This window comes from Bombina bombina, chromosome 10 (genome assembly GCF_027579735.1).
Source record: "Bombina bombina isolate aBomBom1 chromosome 10, aBomBom1.pri, whole genome shotgun sequence".
Taxonomy (NCBI): domain Eukaryota; kingdom Metazoa; phylum Chordata; class Amphibia; order Anura; family Bombinatoridae; genus Bombina; species Bombina bombina.
The window spans coordinates 160,597,615-160,612,461 of NC_069508.1; the positions used below are offsets into that span (position 1 = coordinate 160,597,615).

Below are 14,847 nucleotides of genomic sequence, written 5' to 3' on the forward strand. Positions count from 1 at the left end.
TATCAGCCAGCAGAGTGTGTGTGTGTGTGCAGTATCAGCCAGCAGTGTGTGTGTGTGTGTGTGTGCAGTATCTGCCAGCAGTGTGTGTGTGTGTGTGCGCAGTATCTGCCAGCAGTGTGTGTGTGTGTGCAGTATCTGCCAGCAGTGTGTGTGTGTGTGCAGTATCTGCCAGCAGTGTGTGTGTGTGTGCAGTATCTGCCAGCAGTGTGTGTGTGTGAGCAGTATCTGCCAGCAGTGTGTGTGTGTGAGCAGTATCTGCCAGCAGTGTGTGTGTGTGAGCAGTATCTGCCAGCAGTGTGTGTGTGTGAGCAGTATCTGCCAGCAGTGTGTGTGTGTGAGCAGTATCTGCCAGCAGTGTGTGTGTGTGAGCAGTATCTGCCAGCAGTGTGTGTGTGTGAGCAGTATCTGCGTATATACCAGCTGTGTGTGAGCTGTATATACCAGCTTTTTTTTTTTTTTTTTTTTTAACTGTAATACATGTTTAAATAGTTTTTTTTTTTATAGATACAAAGAACCCTTTATACCCCATTTTAATTTTCCCAGCACTGCAGTACTATAAATATTAGTACTACATTTATTTAAAAAAAAAATACAATCACATTAATACTTTATGCAGGTTTATTTACGTAACAGAAAATAAAAAAACAAATGTTTCAATAAAAAAAATATCCTTTAAAATGTAAAAATAAAATAAAACTCTGTGATGAGTGTCACTGTGTTCTTAAAACTCATTCGCAAATAACAGTCCAATGCAGCTTGTTAAATTTAGATGCAATCCTGTAGACCATGACATAATCATCTCCCAGGGTCCTCACATATTGATCCTTCACTAAAAGTAAAGCATGAATAATAATCCTCTCCATGAACTCAAAAACCATCAGTAAAATTCTTCCTGCTGACCCAAGAGTACCAGAGTAACAATCCTTCCAATTAACACAAAAATTCTTCCTACTGACCCAACTGCACACGAGTAACAATACTTATTGTGTCAATGGGAGTAAAATTCTGTAAATATCATAGTGACTGCATCTTAGAATGTCATTAATGCAACTTAGTTCATGGAACGTTTGCAGATGCTATGTGTCCAGTATGGCTGCACATTATTTCTTGTGCCTCTTTACAAGCTCATTCACTTGTAGGAGTCCATCCATGAGCTCAGAACGAATGTCAGGCTTGTGCTTAAGCGTGAATACGAGAGTACGGACTGTCCTCCGATACGGAACATTAATCAGGCGAGAGCTCTGGTGAAAAACTTCTCGTTCAACACATTCAGCCAGAGGATTACCAACCTAGAAGGATTTAATCAGTTTACATCTAAATAGAAATTTGACATTGGCACCTTCCTAACTAGAGAAATTGTTTACATGGAAGCCCTAATGTGAGTTTGTATATGTGCGCCACATACCTTTATGGATACCTGAAAAATCACTAACCCTACCCCATGAAAGCATATCAATCTGCATACTGGGCTCAGCACCTCAAATTACTGCAGGCGTAGATACAATATTCATGACTATGGGTTTCTCTAACCTACAGTATATTTACCCAGGTCTAAATTTGTTTAAACTGCTGTAGGTGTATACCCCATAAATGCCCACTTTAATCCCCATGAAAGCCTGCAGGTGCGTTTGTGCCACATTACTAGAGGTAGGTGTGCAGCCCCATGGATCTAAACGTAAGGTAACCACAAAATTAAATTAGATCTGTGACAGGATTTGTGGGTTGAGAAAATGTTTACAGAATTAGATGGATTATCGCTAACACCGTAGCTTCATCCCTTCCTACAATGAATGCTGTGACTGTAGAGACAAATATATAGGGTGTGTGTGTGTGTGTATATATATATAAATTTATTTTTTAGGTGCATTTGTCTGACCTCCACATCTAGTGCTTCACACAGCAGTCGTCTGGCATTGCTGCGCAATTTCTCTGTAGTCGCATCACTTCTCACTTCAATAGATGGCTTGCATTTCTTCTCATTTATAAAGGTTTCCCACTGAGTATGAACCTCAGAAGCAAGATCAGATACTTCAGCCTCACTGTGAGTTTGTAGTCTTTGCACAGCTTCACCTGGAGCAACAAGAGGACACATGAAACACAAAAAAAATTCTCACGATTACGACAGAGTATACTATTTTAAACAACTCAACGTTTCTTTATTTTTCACAGCCCTTTGAGAATTAAACTATGCAGTACCTCCCCTTCGCAATACAAAATGTTACATACCAATTTTTGTTGATCTGATTACTTCTTCAGAGGGAATTTTCTTCTTTAGTTGTAGTAAAGTGTCTAGTAAATTTGCTTTGGTCTGGTGAGGAAGTTCCAGGATACATTTCCATCTTTTTATATCTTCCAAAACCACAACCCTCTTAAAGAAAGACAGCAGTGTGTAAGTAAGCAGTGTAACTGTGCACACATAGAAGTGAGGGGTGTCCACTCTGCCTACCTCAAACCCCAGACACAAATCCTCTTAGTTTATCAACTTACGCACACATAAAAGGCAGTGCTCACTGAATAATGTGAAGTACCCTCAATCCAACCAACCTGTGTATTGGTATCTTTATATCTATAACATTTACAGGTTAGATCTGGCACAGAGTATGTAGGGCTTCCTATGGTACCTTCACTGACATCTAAAGCAAGTTCAACCATGCTCCCCCCCCCGGCCCTGCTGGTCACCCGGTATCCCCCACAGCCCAGTCTCCCCCTCAGGGCACCCGGTATCCCCCACAGCCCAGTCTCCCCCTCAGGGCACCCGGTATCCCCCACAGCCCAGTCTCCCCCTCAGGGCACCCGGTATCCCCCACAGCCCAGTCTCCCCCTCAGGGCACCCGGTATCCCCCACAGCCCAGTCTCCCCCTCAGGGCACCCGGTATCCCCCACAGCCCAGTCTCCCCCTCAGGGCACCCGGTATCCCCCACAGCCCAGTCTCCCCCTCAGGACACCCGGTATCACCCACAGCCCAGTCTCCCCCTCAGGCCACCCAATATTACCCACATCCCACCCTCCCTTAATCCTCAAGTCACCAGATAATACCCACAGCCCATGACCCCCTTACCTTGAGGTCATGCAGGGTACTCTGTTTCTTCCCTTTCTCTCGGCTGCTGCTCACTTGGGGTATCGCCCCCTTGGGCTGACGGATAACAAACTTATCCATTTCCCATAAAGAGAGACAATAAGGCGCATGATGATGACACAACACGGCATGGTAAAAAAGTAAGTTGACATTTAGGCGCCGCCCATACCGGAAGTAGGAAGTATTACTAAATAACAAGATGGCGGCGTTTCGGTTGTTATTGTTGTTGCTCGCTGTGTTTGCGGGAGCCCGGGCGGCTCTGGACGGGGCTCTGGGGGAGAGTTCGGGCTGTCAGCGGGTGTGCGAGGGGACATACAGCCTGCACACCTACCCCGAGGTGAGGGTGACAGGTGCCCTTGTACACGGGACACCGAGTAGCGCGTATACACTGGCAGCAGCTGCTCGGGAGTCACGAATAGAGACAACAAACGTCTAACTAGTTCAATATCCGCATCCCTATCTCAGAGTGACAGCAGCTGCTCACCCTCATAGAGACCAAAAGCGCCATTCCTGTGGAAAGTGACAATTCTAATATGTGGTCCCCTATTTTACCACTCCCAAATAATACTAAGAGAATGACAGTGGCCAATCACATAGTAATGCTAACTACACCCCGCGTGACCATCGCTGCCTCCAACAGTACCATAACCATGCCCAGAGTGACCTTAACCATGCCCAGAGTGACCCTAATCATGTCCAGAGGGACCATAGCTACTTTCAAGAATGACCCTAACCATGCTCAGAGGGACCGCAGTTAGTTTCTAGAGTGACCCTAACCATACTTAGAATAACAATGGCTGCTACCAAGAGTGACATCATCCACCCTCTGCACGGAATAACATTTGCAAAACAGCTGACTTCCCTCTCCCTTTACAAGAGTGTTACTTGGTTTGCTGGTCCCAGCAGTGTCAGAATAAACCCCACACCATAGACAGTGAGAGACCAACCACCCTAAGTTACTTCTCCAATGGCCAGTTCCGTACTTTTTTAAAATCCCCTTCCTCTATATTTAGTTCTTACACCAAGATAATCTCCCACATTTCCTTGTTTTCCCAGCAGTAACTCTTGAACTTCTCTTTAGGAGGATGAGCATTTTGCCTGCCTCAGAGGCTGCCGGCTCTTCGCTATATGTCAGTTTGTAGATGATGGAGACGACCTGAATAAGACTAAACAGGAGTGTGATTCTGGTAGGTTATGTGGTTACTCAGCAGGTCTGAGTTACTAAATGGTGTGAATCTGAATTACTGAAGGTTTTTCAGACGAGAGCATTGGCATTTGTAATCCATGGGACCATCCCATATGACAGAGCGTGACAAACCCGGCACCAGGGAGCAACTTGAGCCTTACAATTAGGCCCTGGCACCCTGCTTTAGCTTCACACACCCCACTGTAAAGCTGTAGCTGGTTCCTTTCTAGGCCTCAACACAGTAAAATTCAAATACACTTTTATTGGGTTATTATATGTGTGTGTGTGTGTATATATATATATATATATATATATATATATATATATATATATATATATATATAGAATTATGCAAATGTCTTAGGCCACCATTAGATTTGTTGTTTTTGCAAAGTTTTAATGGCCATCCATATATATTTTTCGCTCTCTCTTTATTAAGATACAAACACAAAGTACACAAAATATTAAAAAAAAAAAAATTCAGAACAAAATGGCTTCAAGCAAAAGTCAGTATTTATTGTGACCTCCCTTGGCACTAAGCACATCTTGAACTCTTTTGGGGAGACTGATGTGAAGTAATCTTCTGGTATATTATAAAAGGCTTCTTTCAGCACTTCCCAGAATTCTTCTTTAGATTTAGGTTGTCTTTTATTTCTTTTTCTGTCCGGGTGATCCCATACTGCCTTTATAATATTCAGGTCTGGACTCTGTGGAGGTCAGTCCATGACTGTCAGTGTTTTATCAGCTGTTTTTCTCTCTAAATATGATTTCACTGTATTAGCAGTGTGCGTGGGGTCGTTATCATGCTGGAAAAAAAAAACATTCCCAATCAGGCACTTTCCAGAAGGAATGGCATGATGAATTAAAACATGTCTGTACTTTTTAGCATTCATCATCCCATCAATTCTGACAATATCACCAACTCCACTGGCAGAAATGCAGCCCCAAACCAGGACAGACTCTCCACCACGTTTCACTAAAGAATGCAAGCACTCATTCTTCCATCTCTCTCCAACTCTTCTTCGCACATATTGTCAAGCATTAGACCCAAAAATGTAAAACTTGGATTTTTCACCCCATAATACTTTTTTTTTTTTTTTTTTCTTCCACTGATCTTCATTCCAATCTTTGTGAGCGTTAGCATATCTTAGCCTTTTCACCCTGTTCCCCTTTCGAAAAAGTTGTTTCTTGGCTGCTACCCTTCCACAAAGACCATTCCTGATCAAGCTTCTTCAGACTGTAGAAGGTTCAACTTGGCATCCCAAGGAAGCTGCCAGGTGCTAAGCCAGGTCCTTGCTGGACTTCTTCCGGTCTCTCAAAGAAGAAACTATGAGAAACTTCTGATCAGATTTTGAAAGTTTTCTTGGCCTTTCAGTCCTTTTTTTGCCCTTGACCTCTCCTGATTTTTCAAATTTCTTTATAACAGCTTGAATACCACATCTTGAGTACCCAGTTTGCTGATTTCCCTTTGAGAGTGGCCTTGCTGATGAAAAAGTATGATTTTATGCCTGTCAAACATTGTGACCTTTGGCATTTTGAATGGAATGATGTGATCGAAAGTTGGTTTTATTAGCAAGCTTTCAATTAATTAAACTTATACCACATGTTTATGTAATGCATGTCTTGCACAAACCTGGTGTAATAGACCTTTTCCACAGCAGTCATTTTGACATGAAATAGTAGGACAAATACAGGTGTTAGCAATGACATTAATTAGGGTTTCATGCCGTTTAGGTTTACGAGTGCCAGGTTCCTGCTATTGCTCAAGTGTAAGGGGAGGTTACACTAAATACTTGCCACTTTAGCTTATAGAAGCTGTTTTTTTCTTATTTGTTATTGTTTTTTAATACTGCATACAAATGTCCTTTATTTTCTGGTTGTATTCTAATAAAGAGACTGAGAAATAATTATATATAGTCATTATACTATTGCTAAAACAACAAATATAATGGTGGCCTGAGACTTTTGCACAGTACTATATATACATATTTGTCTATGAATATTATATATATATATATATATATATATATATATATATATATATATATATATATATATATATAGAGAGAGAGAGAGATGCTCCCTAGATTTTAAACACCTACACAGTTATACAATATAGGGGACTATTATAGTGAAATAAATTACATTGTCATTCTTTAGGGCAGTGATGGACAATTCCTTAACACACAGGGGCCTCAGTTCAGTATTTTAACACATAAATGTTTGTCTTGAGCGGAAACTGCCGTTGACCCAATCAGCAGGTCTAGTCGCAGGATCCAGCCGTGCAGCTTGTTTTGTCATTTTTTCAGCTCTCTTGTCTGTCTGGGTTACCTAGTGCTGTGGTGATAACATAGTACAAAATCACTCTACAATTTCACATGTTGCTAATAACTTAGTAGTTCGATAAAATCAAGGACTAACCAATTTAGAAGCCAGATATAATACTAAGGAGTTAGCCACAAACATTTTTGGAACCATACTAGGGTGTTTGTAGATATATGTACAATAATTTAAAGGGACCTTAAACACAAACTAGAAACAGCATGGGACCTTAAACACAAACTAGAAACAGCATGGAACTACAACTTCATATATAAAAAGTATTTTGCAATGTATAATTATTATTTGTAAAGCACCAACAGATTCTGCATGATGTTTTGTTGTCAAATGAGTATATTTTTATGCATTTTCTTTTCTATGATTCCCCTGACATTTGCTCACTAGTCATACCCTGTGCATGTATATGGTGTATACATTTGCATTGTTCACACATATGTAATTAGGGAAAGTGAGAGGGTACTCCTCCACTCTTCTCCTCCTTTAAAGGGACATTAAACCCACATTTTTTCTTTCATGATTTAGAAAGATAATGCAATTTTAAACATCTTTCTAATTTACTTCTATTATCTAATTTGTTTTATTCTCTTGATATTCTTTGCTGAAAAGCATATCTAGATATGCTCAGTAGCTGCTGATTGGTTGCTGCACATAGAAGCCTCGTGTGATTGGCTCACCCATGTGCATTGCTTGTTCTTCAACTAAGGATATCTAAAAAATGAAGCAAAATAAATAATAGAAGTAAATTGTAATGTTGTTTACATTTTTATTCTCTATCTGAATCATGAAAGAAAGATTTTGGATTTAGTGGCCCTTTAAGATGTTTTAGCCCTCTAAGCTGTTAATTATAAATTATTACATTGTTTTTAAGCAAACAGACCCAAATTATTGTCTTCAGTCCATAAGAGAGAGATGTGTGTGTATAATAATATAATGTAATACTAGTTTAGAACACAGAAACAGGTTGAGATATATATATATATATATATATATATATATATATATATATATATATATATATATATATATACACACAGACAGTGGTGCTGCCTAAGTGTAAAGGGCTCATAAGCGGCTGCATATTGCACATTATTTATATCTACTTCTGCATTGTTTAGGCTTTACCTTCTACTTGTCTGTTAAATTGTATAAAAAAACTTTAGAGCAGATTGTTGCTATCAGGAATAACAGTGAGGTGGCCGCAGTGCACAAATAAAGTGATGGTAAACTCTCCCCTTTTTAAAATCAGATCCGGATTGTTAATGATATTTTAGATGGAGTATTCATCAGATGTAATGAAGTTGCGCTATAACTTTTTAATGTAGATATGAAATTTAATTATCCTGCGCTCTGCCGCCCACTTCAACAGTCAGTTTTTCTATGAGCTAAAGGTTTGAATTATTCTCTAATCAGCGCTCTAGCTAGAACAAAAGTGCCATATGGGGAGAGCGCTGACTGGACAACAATTCAAACCGTTAGCTCACAGAAAAACTGACTTTTTAAGTGGGAGGTGAAGCGCAGGGTATTTGAATTTCATATCTATATTAAAAAGTAAGTTATAGCGCAACTTCATTACAACTGATGGATTAAACTCCATCTAAAATGTCACTAACATTCTGTATCTGTTTTTTAAACTGCAGGACTGAGCTGGTTTGGGAATGCTGTAGAAAGTGATTTATATCACTGCCAACTTCACATTATCCCAAGGCAACTGAATCAAATTCTGGTTTCTAAATTTAGACCTGATTTAGTTTATTTTGACTGTAGCAGCTAGTAGTAGGATTTAATGGGCACTCACTGTGGGTGAACATTTCTTATTTTTGGTTTGTTTCCCGGCAGCGTGCATGGAGGCCTATCAGCAGCCTAATGAGCAGTACGCCTGTAATATGGGCTGCACCAGTCAGATGCCATTTGCAGAGAAGAGACAGGAAGAAGTAAGTAGAATATGTGCTCACGTCATCCTCATTGTTCTGCTGTTTTCTTTATAACTCGATTGGCACGTCTGGTCTCTGTGCTTGAGTGCTGTAATAAACATTCAGAGCAAGATTACAAGTCGCGCTGCAAATCAGTTGCGAAAACACCGTACGCGTAATTGCTTTTTCAAATTTTGGGTTGCGCAGCTATTATAAGTTGCAAAATAACTTATTTTGTGCACGCGTTATGTCGCGTAATGCAAACCGCGTAATCGTGTGTGCGTTCACGTATTCCCCATTGAAGTCAGTGGAGGAAACAAATAGAAAAAAAACTAATATGTTGCGCAAAGCCCATGGTGTTTTCTCCTTGAAAATTGTACATGAAAATGTGAATATTTCATATTGCGAAAATGTTTTCGCAACGGAATATGCTCTATTTATTTCTAAAAACATATTTCTCTATATTTTTGATGATATTTGGACTGATATATCTATTGTGAGATGTGTATGAAAATATGTCTAGCTATCTCGAGATCTATATGCGAATATCGCATTGAAAATCCCATTGAGATATTGTTTATTGTGCATAAGATTGTAATGTAAAATATTTTCATTATCTTCATAGTTAAACCTATCTCTGTACATATAAATCCATGTTTCTCTATATACGTGTATTTATGTCAATGTAAAATCCCTGCATCAGCTTTTTTTTCTTTCTAACACCCGAGATCTCCTATCTTTGAGCCCTTATAACTTTTCTGTGCAATATTTTTTTTATTAGATAGTGTTAATATGAGTGTAACTGTACTTTGTAATGTATTATTGAAGTGTTTTGTGAAACTTTTATGTTGCGGAAAACTGTTAACTACAGCTCTTGGAGCACAGAAAGGATTGTTGCGTAAAAGGTGCATGCGCAATGGAAATTGATTGTGAAATACCACATCATGCGGAAATCTCTTAACGCGCTACTTGTAATCTTGCTCTCAGTGTGAAGTAGGCAGTTCAGATATGTCTATAAAACTAAAATCACTACAAAGTATTATTTATTATTATAATTTATATGTATATTACTGCAAAATTTCCATAGCACTGGTAGAGGTTATTCTAAAAAAAACAAAATTGTCGCACATTGGAGAAGAGCTGTACAAAAACATCTTCAGACAAATGGAAAGGGTCTTTGTATTGAATTTCTTATACCAAATGGCTTATATCATATGTATGAGATTAGTTCTCTTCAGTCTGAAGTTTTTGTTGTTCTGCAGAAATCTTTACCGTCCCTGTTTGTAAAAGTCATTTTGTTTACAGACTATAAGGGATGTTGTATTTAATTTTGATTAAAGGGACACAAAACTCAAATTTTTTCTTTTCCATCATGATTCCCCTGTTTCTGCGCGAGCTTATTAACAGAAGTTAATAAGCAGCGGTCTTAAGACCGCTGCTCCTTAACTGGTCCCCCGCCTCTGAGCGGCGGACAGCAATCAACCCGATCAAATACGATCGGGTTGATTGACACCCCCTGCTAGCAGACGTATGCTGTCAGCATTCAGCGATGTCTGGCGGACATGATCCGCTACAGTGTATCATGTCTGCCAGGTATTGTTAAATCGACCCCATAGTGTAGAGTAAAAAAACTACTTTCTAATGTACTTTTTATACAATTACTTTGTTCTCTTGTGTGCTTATGCATGGAGCACTATACAGCAGTAGTTTTGCAAGGATGCTTTTATCAGTTATCCATTGTGCTCACTGCGCCATCTAGTGGTCAGAAGCATTCTTTATAGTGCTGCAGATACGTGAGTGCAACCTACCTGGGTAAACAAATCGTACCACAAGAAAAAAATACAATTTTGTAATAGAAATAAATTGTACAGTTTGTCTGAATCATGAAAAAAAAAATTGGATTTCATGTCCTTTTAAAGGACAGTGTACTGCAAAATAGTTTTTCCCTTAAAGGGACACTGAACCCATTTTTTTTTTTTTTCGTGATTCAGATAGCATTCAATTTTAAGCAACTTTCTAATTTACTCCTATTATCAAATTTTCTTCATTCTCTTGGTATCTTTATTTAAAAAGCAAGAATGTAAGTTTAGATCCCGGCCCATTTTTGGTGAACAACCTGGGTTGTTCTTGCTGATTGGGGGATAAATTCACCCACCAATAAACAAGTGCTCTCCAGGGTGCTGAACCAAAAAATAGCTTAGGTGCCTTCTTTTTCAAATAAAGATTGCAAGAGAACAAAGAAATTGATAATAGGAGTAAATTATAAAGTTCCTTAAAATTGCTCTGTCTGAATCACAAAAGAAAAATTTTGGGTTCAGTGTCCCTTTAATGTATTTCCAGTTGCAGAGTATAGAATGTATGAGACATTGCTTCTTTAAAGGGATAGTCTAGTCAAAATTAAACTTTCCTGATTCAGATAAAGCAGCAATTTTAAGCAACTTTCTAATTTACTCCTATTATCAATTTTTCTGTGTTCTGCTTGTATCTTTATCTGAAACCGCAGGAGTGAAGTTTAGGAGCCAGCCCCTCTTTGGTTTAGCACCTGGGTAGCACTTGCTGATTGATGGCTACATTTAGACACCAATCAGCAAGCGCTACCCAGGTTCTGAACCAAAAATGGGCCGGCTCCTAAGCTTACATTCAAATAAAGATAACAAGAGAACAAAGAAACATTTATAATAGGAGTAAATTAGAAAATTGCTTAAAATTGCCTGCACTATCTGAATCATGAAAGTTTAATTTTGACTAGACTATCCCTTTAACTTTATGTTTGCATATGAAATAGCTGTTTTTTAAACTAGAACCCATCAAAATGGTCTGATTTTACAGGGAAATCATATCTCCTTATTTTTTCACTTTCTGTACACATACATGCTTCTTTATATTATCTCTGTCTGTACACCAAAGCCCGATACTTAGAGAGAACCACTGAAAATTAACATGTTATTACTATTCTCTCCTAACCCCCACTAGGACTCTAATTTCTCTACTTGCTATGTTTACACAACTTTTTCTATAGCTTATACTTAAAGGGTCATGAAATCCAAAATATTTCTTTCATGATTCAGATAGAGAATTCAATTTTAAACAACATTCCAATTTACTTCTATTATCTAATTTGCTTCATTCTTTAGATATCCCTTGTTGAAGAAATAGCAATGCACATGGGTGAGCCAATAGCAAGAGGCATCTGTGCAGTCACCAATCAGCAGATACTGAGCATATCTATATTTGCTTTTCAATTATATCGCGAGAATGAAGCAAATTAGATAACGGAAGTAAATTAGAAAACTGTTTAAAATAGCATGCTCTTTCTAAAGCATAAAATAAAGTTTTGGGCTAGAATGTCCCTTTAAAGGGACAGTCAGCACCAGAATTTTTGTTGTTTTAAAAGATAAATAATCCCTTAATTACCCATTCCCCTGTTTTGCTTAACCAACGCAGTTATAATACACGTTTTATCTCTGTAATTACCTTGTATCTAAGCCTCAGCAGACTGCACCGGCAATTTGCTGGATTTAATACACTCCTTCAGGTAAAATTGATCACTGGAAACAATTTAAAGGGAATAACATTTTTGGGTATACTGTCCCTTTAACTAGGCCAGTCATGATCCTCAACTCTGTATTATTCACATAATTCTCAGAACTTAAAAATCAGCTGGTGAGGAATGATTATCTCAAAGCAGTTAATGCTGGTACCTGTCACTCTTATCTGTCACAAGTTGCGTCTCTGTGCTCTGGTGTAACCTGTCACCAGCGTTGTAGCTTATATCAGGAAGTTAATATTACACCTATACAGAGATACCAATCATTATACAGAGAGAGTACACTAAAGGGATATACAACCCAAAACTTAAAGGGCCATTATACACTCATTTTTTCTTTGCATAAATGTTTTGTAGATGATCTATTTATAAAGCCCATAAAGGTTTTTTGTTTTTTTTTTTAAATGTATAATTTTTCTTATTTTTAAAGATTATTGCTCTGATTTTCAGACTCCTAACCAAGCCCCAAAGTTTTATTTGAATACCGTCAGCTACCTTCTCCAGCTTGCTCCTGTTTGTGTAAAGGGTCTTTTCATATGCAAAAGAAGGGGGAGGGGGGAGTGTCTTATTTCCCACTTGCAGTGGGCTTTCCAACTGCCTTTTCAACAGAGCTAAACTGAAAGCTTCTAAGTACGTTTTCAAACCATTTTATACTGGATTTTTATATTAGTATCTGTGCATCTTATTCTTTATAGTAGTGTCTATTACATGCAGTTATATGAAAATGAGTGTATACTGTCCCTTTAACTCCCCTACAACATTTTGCACAGAAAAAAAAGAATTAAAAAAAATTGTGGGGTTTTAACACTGCCCCTAAATAGTCTGGAGTGAATCCTGCAGACTTCAGATCTTTGGCCTAGCAACAGCTACACAGTAATTACCTGACCAGTATAGTAGTAATTCCTTATCTGTCCCTTAGCAGAGGAGATAAGAGACTTCACAGAGTATATTCCTGTACTGTAAAACAATGCAAATGTTTTGCTCTCAAAATGTCATTTTTAAATGCTTATAAGAATGTATTTTGTGCTTACATCTTTATGGTACAGTGTCTAATGTCTTACAACTAAATACAATCTGAATCTTATTAAATGATTATAAGAATGTATTTTGTGCTTACATCTTTATGGTACAGTGTCTAATGTCTTACAACTAAATACAATCTGAATCTTATTAAATGATTATAAGAATGTATTTTGTGCTTACATCTTTATGGTACAGTGTCTAATGTCTTACAACTAAATAAAATATGAATCTTATTAAATGATTATTAGAATGTATTTTGTGCTTACATCTTTATGGTACAGTGTCTAATGTCTTACAACTAAATAAAATCTGAATCTTATTAAATGATTATTAGAATGTATTTTGTTTTTACATCTTTATGGTACAGTGTCTGTCTTACAACTAAATAAAATATGAATTTTATTAAATGATTATTAGAATGTATTTTGTGCTTATATCTTTATGGTACAGTGTCTAATGTCTTACAACTAAATTAAATCTGAATCATATTAACCTTTTAAAGCCGTTATGGCGTTCTATCCCGTCCTAACTGCGCTGGGCTTTAACGCTGTTAGGACAGAATAGAATGTCCTAGCCGTTTGGCTGTCCGGAAGCCAACGGCGCTTCCTGGATGTGATCGCGGTCTGGAGGGCGTGCCTAGCGTCATAGGGACGCCCCCCTGACCCGATCCCATAATTAAAATCTCGCTTTTGTGTGCACGATCGCATGATTTAAATCGATCGTTGTTCTGATGTAGACAAATTGACAATGTCATGAAAGGGTTAAACTATTATAAGAATGTATTTTGCACTTACATCTTTATGGTACAGTGTCTGTCTTACAACTAAATAAAATCTGAATCTTGGTAAACGATTTAGATTTCCATAAGCTATGATGTTCCTTGGTCATTTAGCACGTGATGCAAACGTAGCCGCTGTTTAGCCATTGTACAAGCATTTTTCTGGATGTGTGTAAATCAGAGTGAGAATAAAGATCAGGCTGTGATGTTGATAATCTGTATTCTTTTTTTTTAAATTTATAGCTAAAGTCATTAATGCCACAGATTCATCTGCTCTTTCCAATCACTTCTGTGAGATCTTTCTGGAGTAACATGATGGATTCTACACACAGTTTTATCACCTCTTCCTGGACGTTCTACATGCAGGCCGACACAGGGCGGATTATTGTGTTCCAGGTATGACTGGGAGGTGTGCTCTCAAATGTCACGGGGTAGTGTGAGTCTCATTACTTGTGCACCCTAATGACAAATCTGTATAGCACAGAATCTCTTTATTTTATATAGTGCAGATACAGAGCACAAGTATCACGGGGCAGTGTGAGTCTCATCACTTGTGCACAGTGATCCTAATGAAAAATCTGTATAGCACAGAATCTCTTTATTTTATATAGTGCAGATACAGAGCACAAGTATCACGGGGCAGTGTGAGTCTCATCACTTGTGCACAGTGATCCTAATGACAAATCTGTATAGCACACAATCTCTTTATTTTATATAGTGCAGATACGGAGCACAAGTAGCACGGGGCAGTGAGAGTCTCATTACTTGTGCACCCTAATGACAAATCTGTATAGCACAGAATCTCTTTATTTTATATAGTGCAGATACTGAGCACAAGTATCACGGGGCAGTGAGAGTCTCATTACTTGTGCACAGTGATCCTAATGACAAATCTGTATAGTACAGAATCTCTTTATTTTATATAGTGCAGATACTGAAAGAGGACAAATACATAAAGTGCTATTATAGTGAAAAAAATGGTATGCT

At 38.1% G+C, this 14,847-nt stretch overlaps 2 protein-coding genes across 2 annotated transcripts in view; one reads left to right on the plus strand and one right to left on the minus strand.

Annotated features, from left to right (window-relative positions):
- Window positions 1–600: 600 nt before the first annotated feature.
- TCEANC2 (transcription elongation factor A N-terminal and central domain containing 2) lies at window positions 601–3,215 on the minus strand. The gene is made up of 4 exons (XM_053693990.1): window positions 3,059–3,215; window positions 2,227–2,368; window positions 1,877–2,070; window positions 601–1,289 (listed from the first exon to the last, which is right to left on the minus strand). Exons 1-4 carry the CDS (start codon window positions 3,155–3,157, stop codon window positions 1,101–1,103), a joined length of 624 nt encoding a protein of 207 aa, XP_053549965.1. The 5' UTR covers window positions 3,158–3,215; the 3' UTR covers window positions 601–1,100.
- A 43-nt stretch (window positions 3,216–3,258) lies between these two features.
- The window catches only part of TMEM59 (transmembrane protein 59), a 28,795-nt gene continuing 17,206 nt past the window's right edge, over window positions 3,259–14,847 (plus strand). The window contains exons 1-4 of the mRNA XM_053693439.1: window positions 3,259–3,413; window positions 4,158–4,263; window positions 8,439–8,533; window positions 14,104–14,256. Of these exons, the coding sequence (XP_053549414.1) occupies window positions 3,276–3,413; window positions 4,158–4,263; window positions 8,439–8,533; window positions 14,104–14,256 (492 nt within the window). The 5' untranslated portion in view covers window positions 3,259–3,275. The remainder of the gene's footprint in view (window positions 3,414–4,157; window positions 4,264–8,438; window positions 8,534–14,103; window positions 14,257–14,847) is intronic.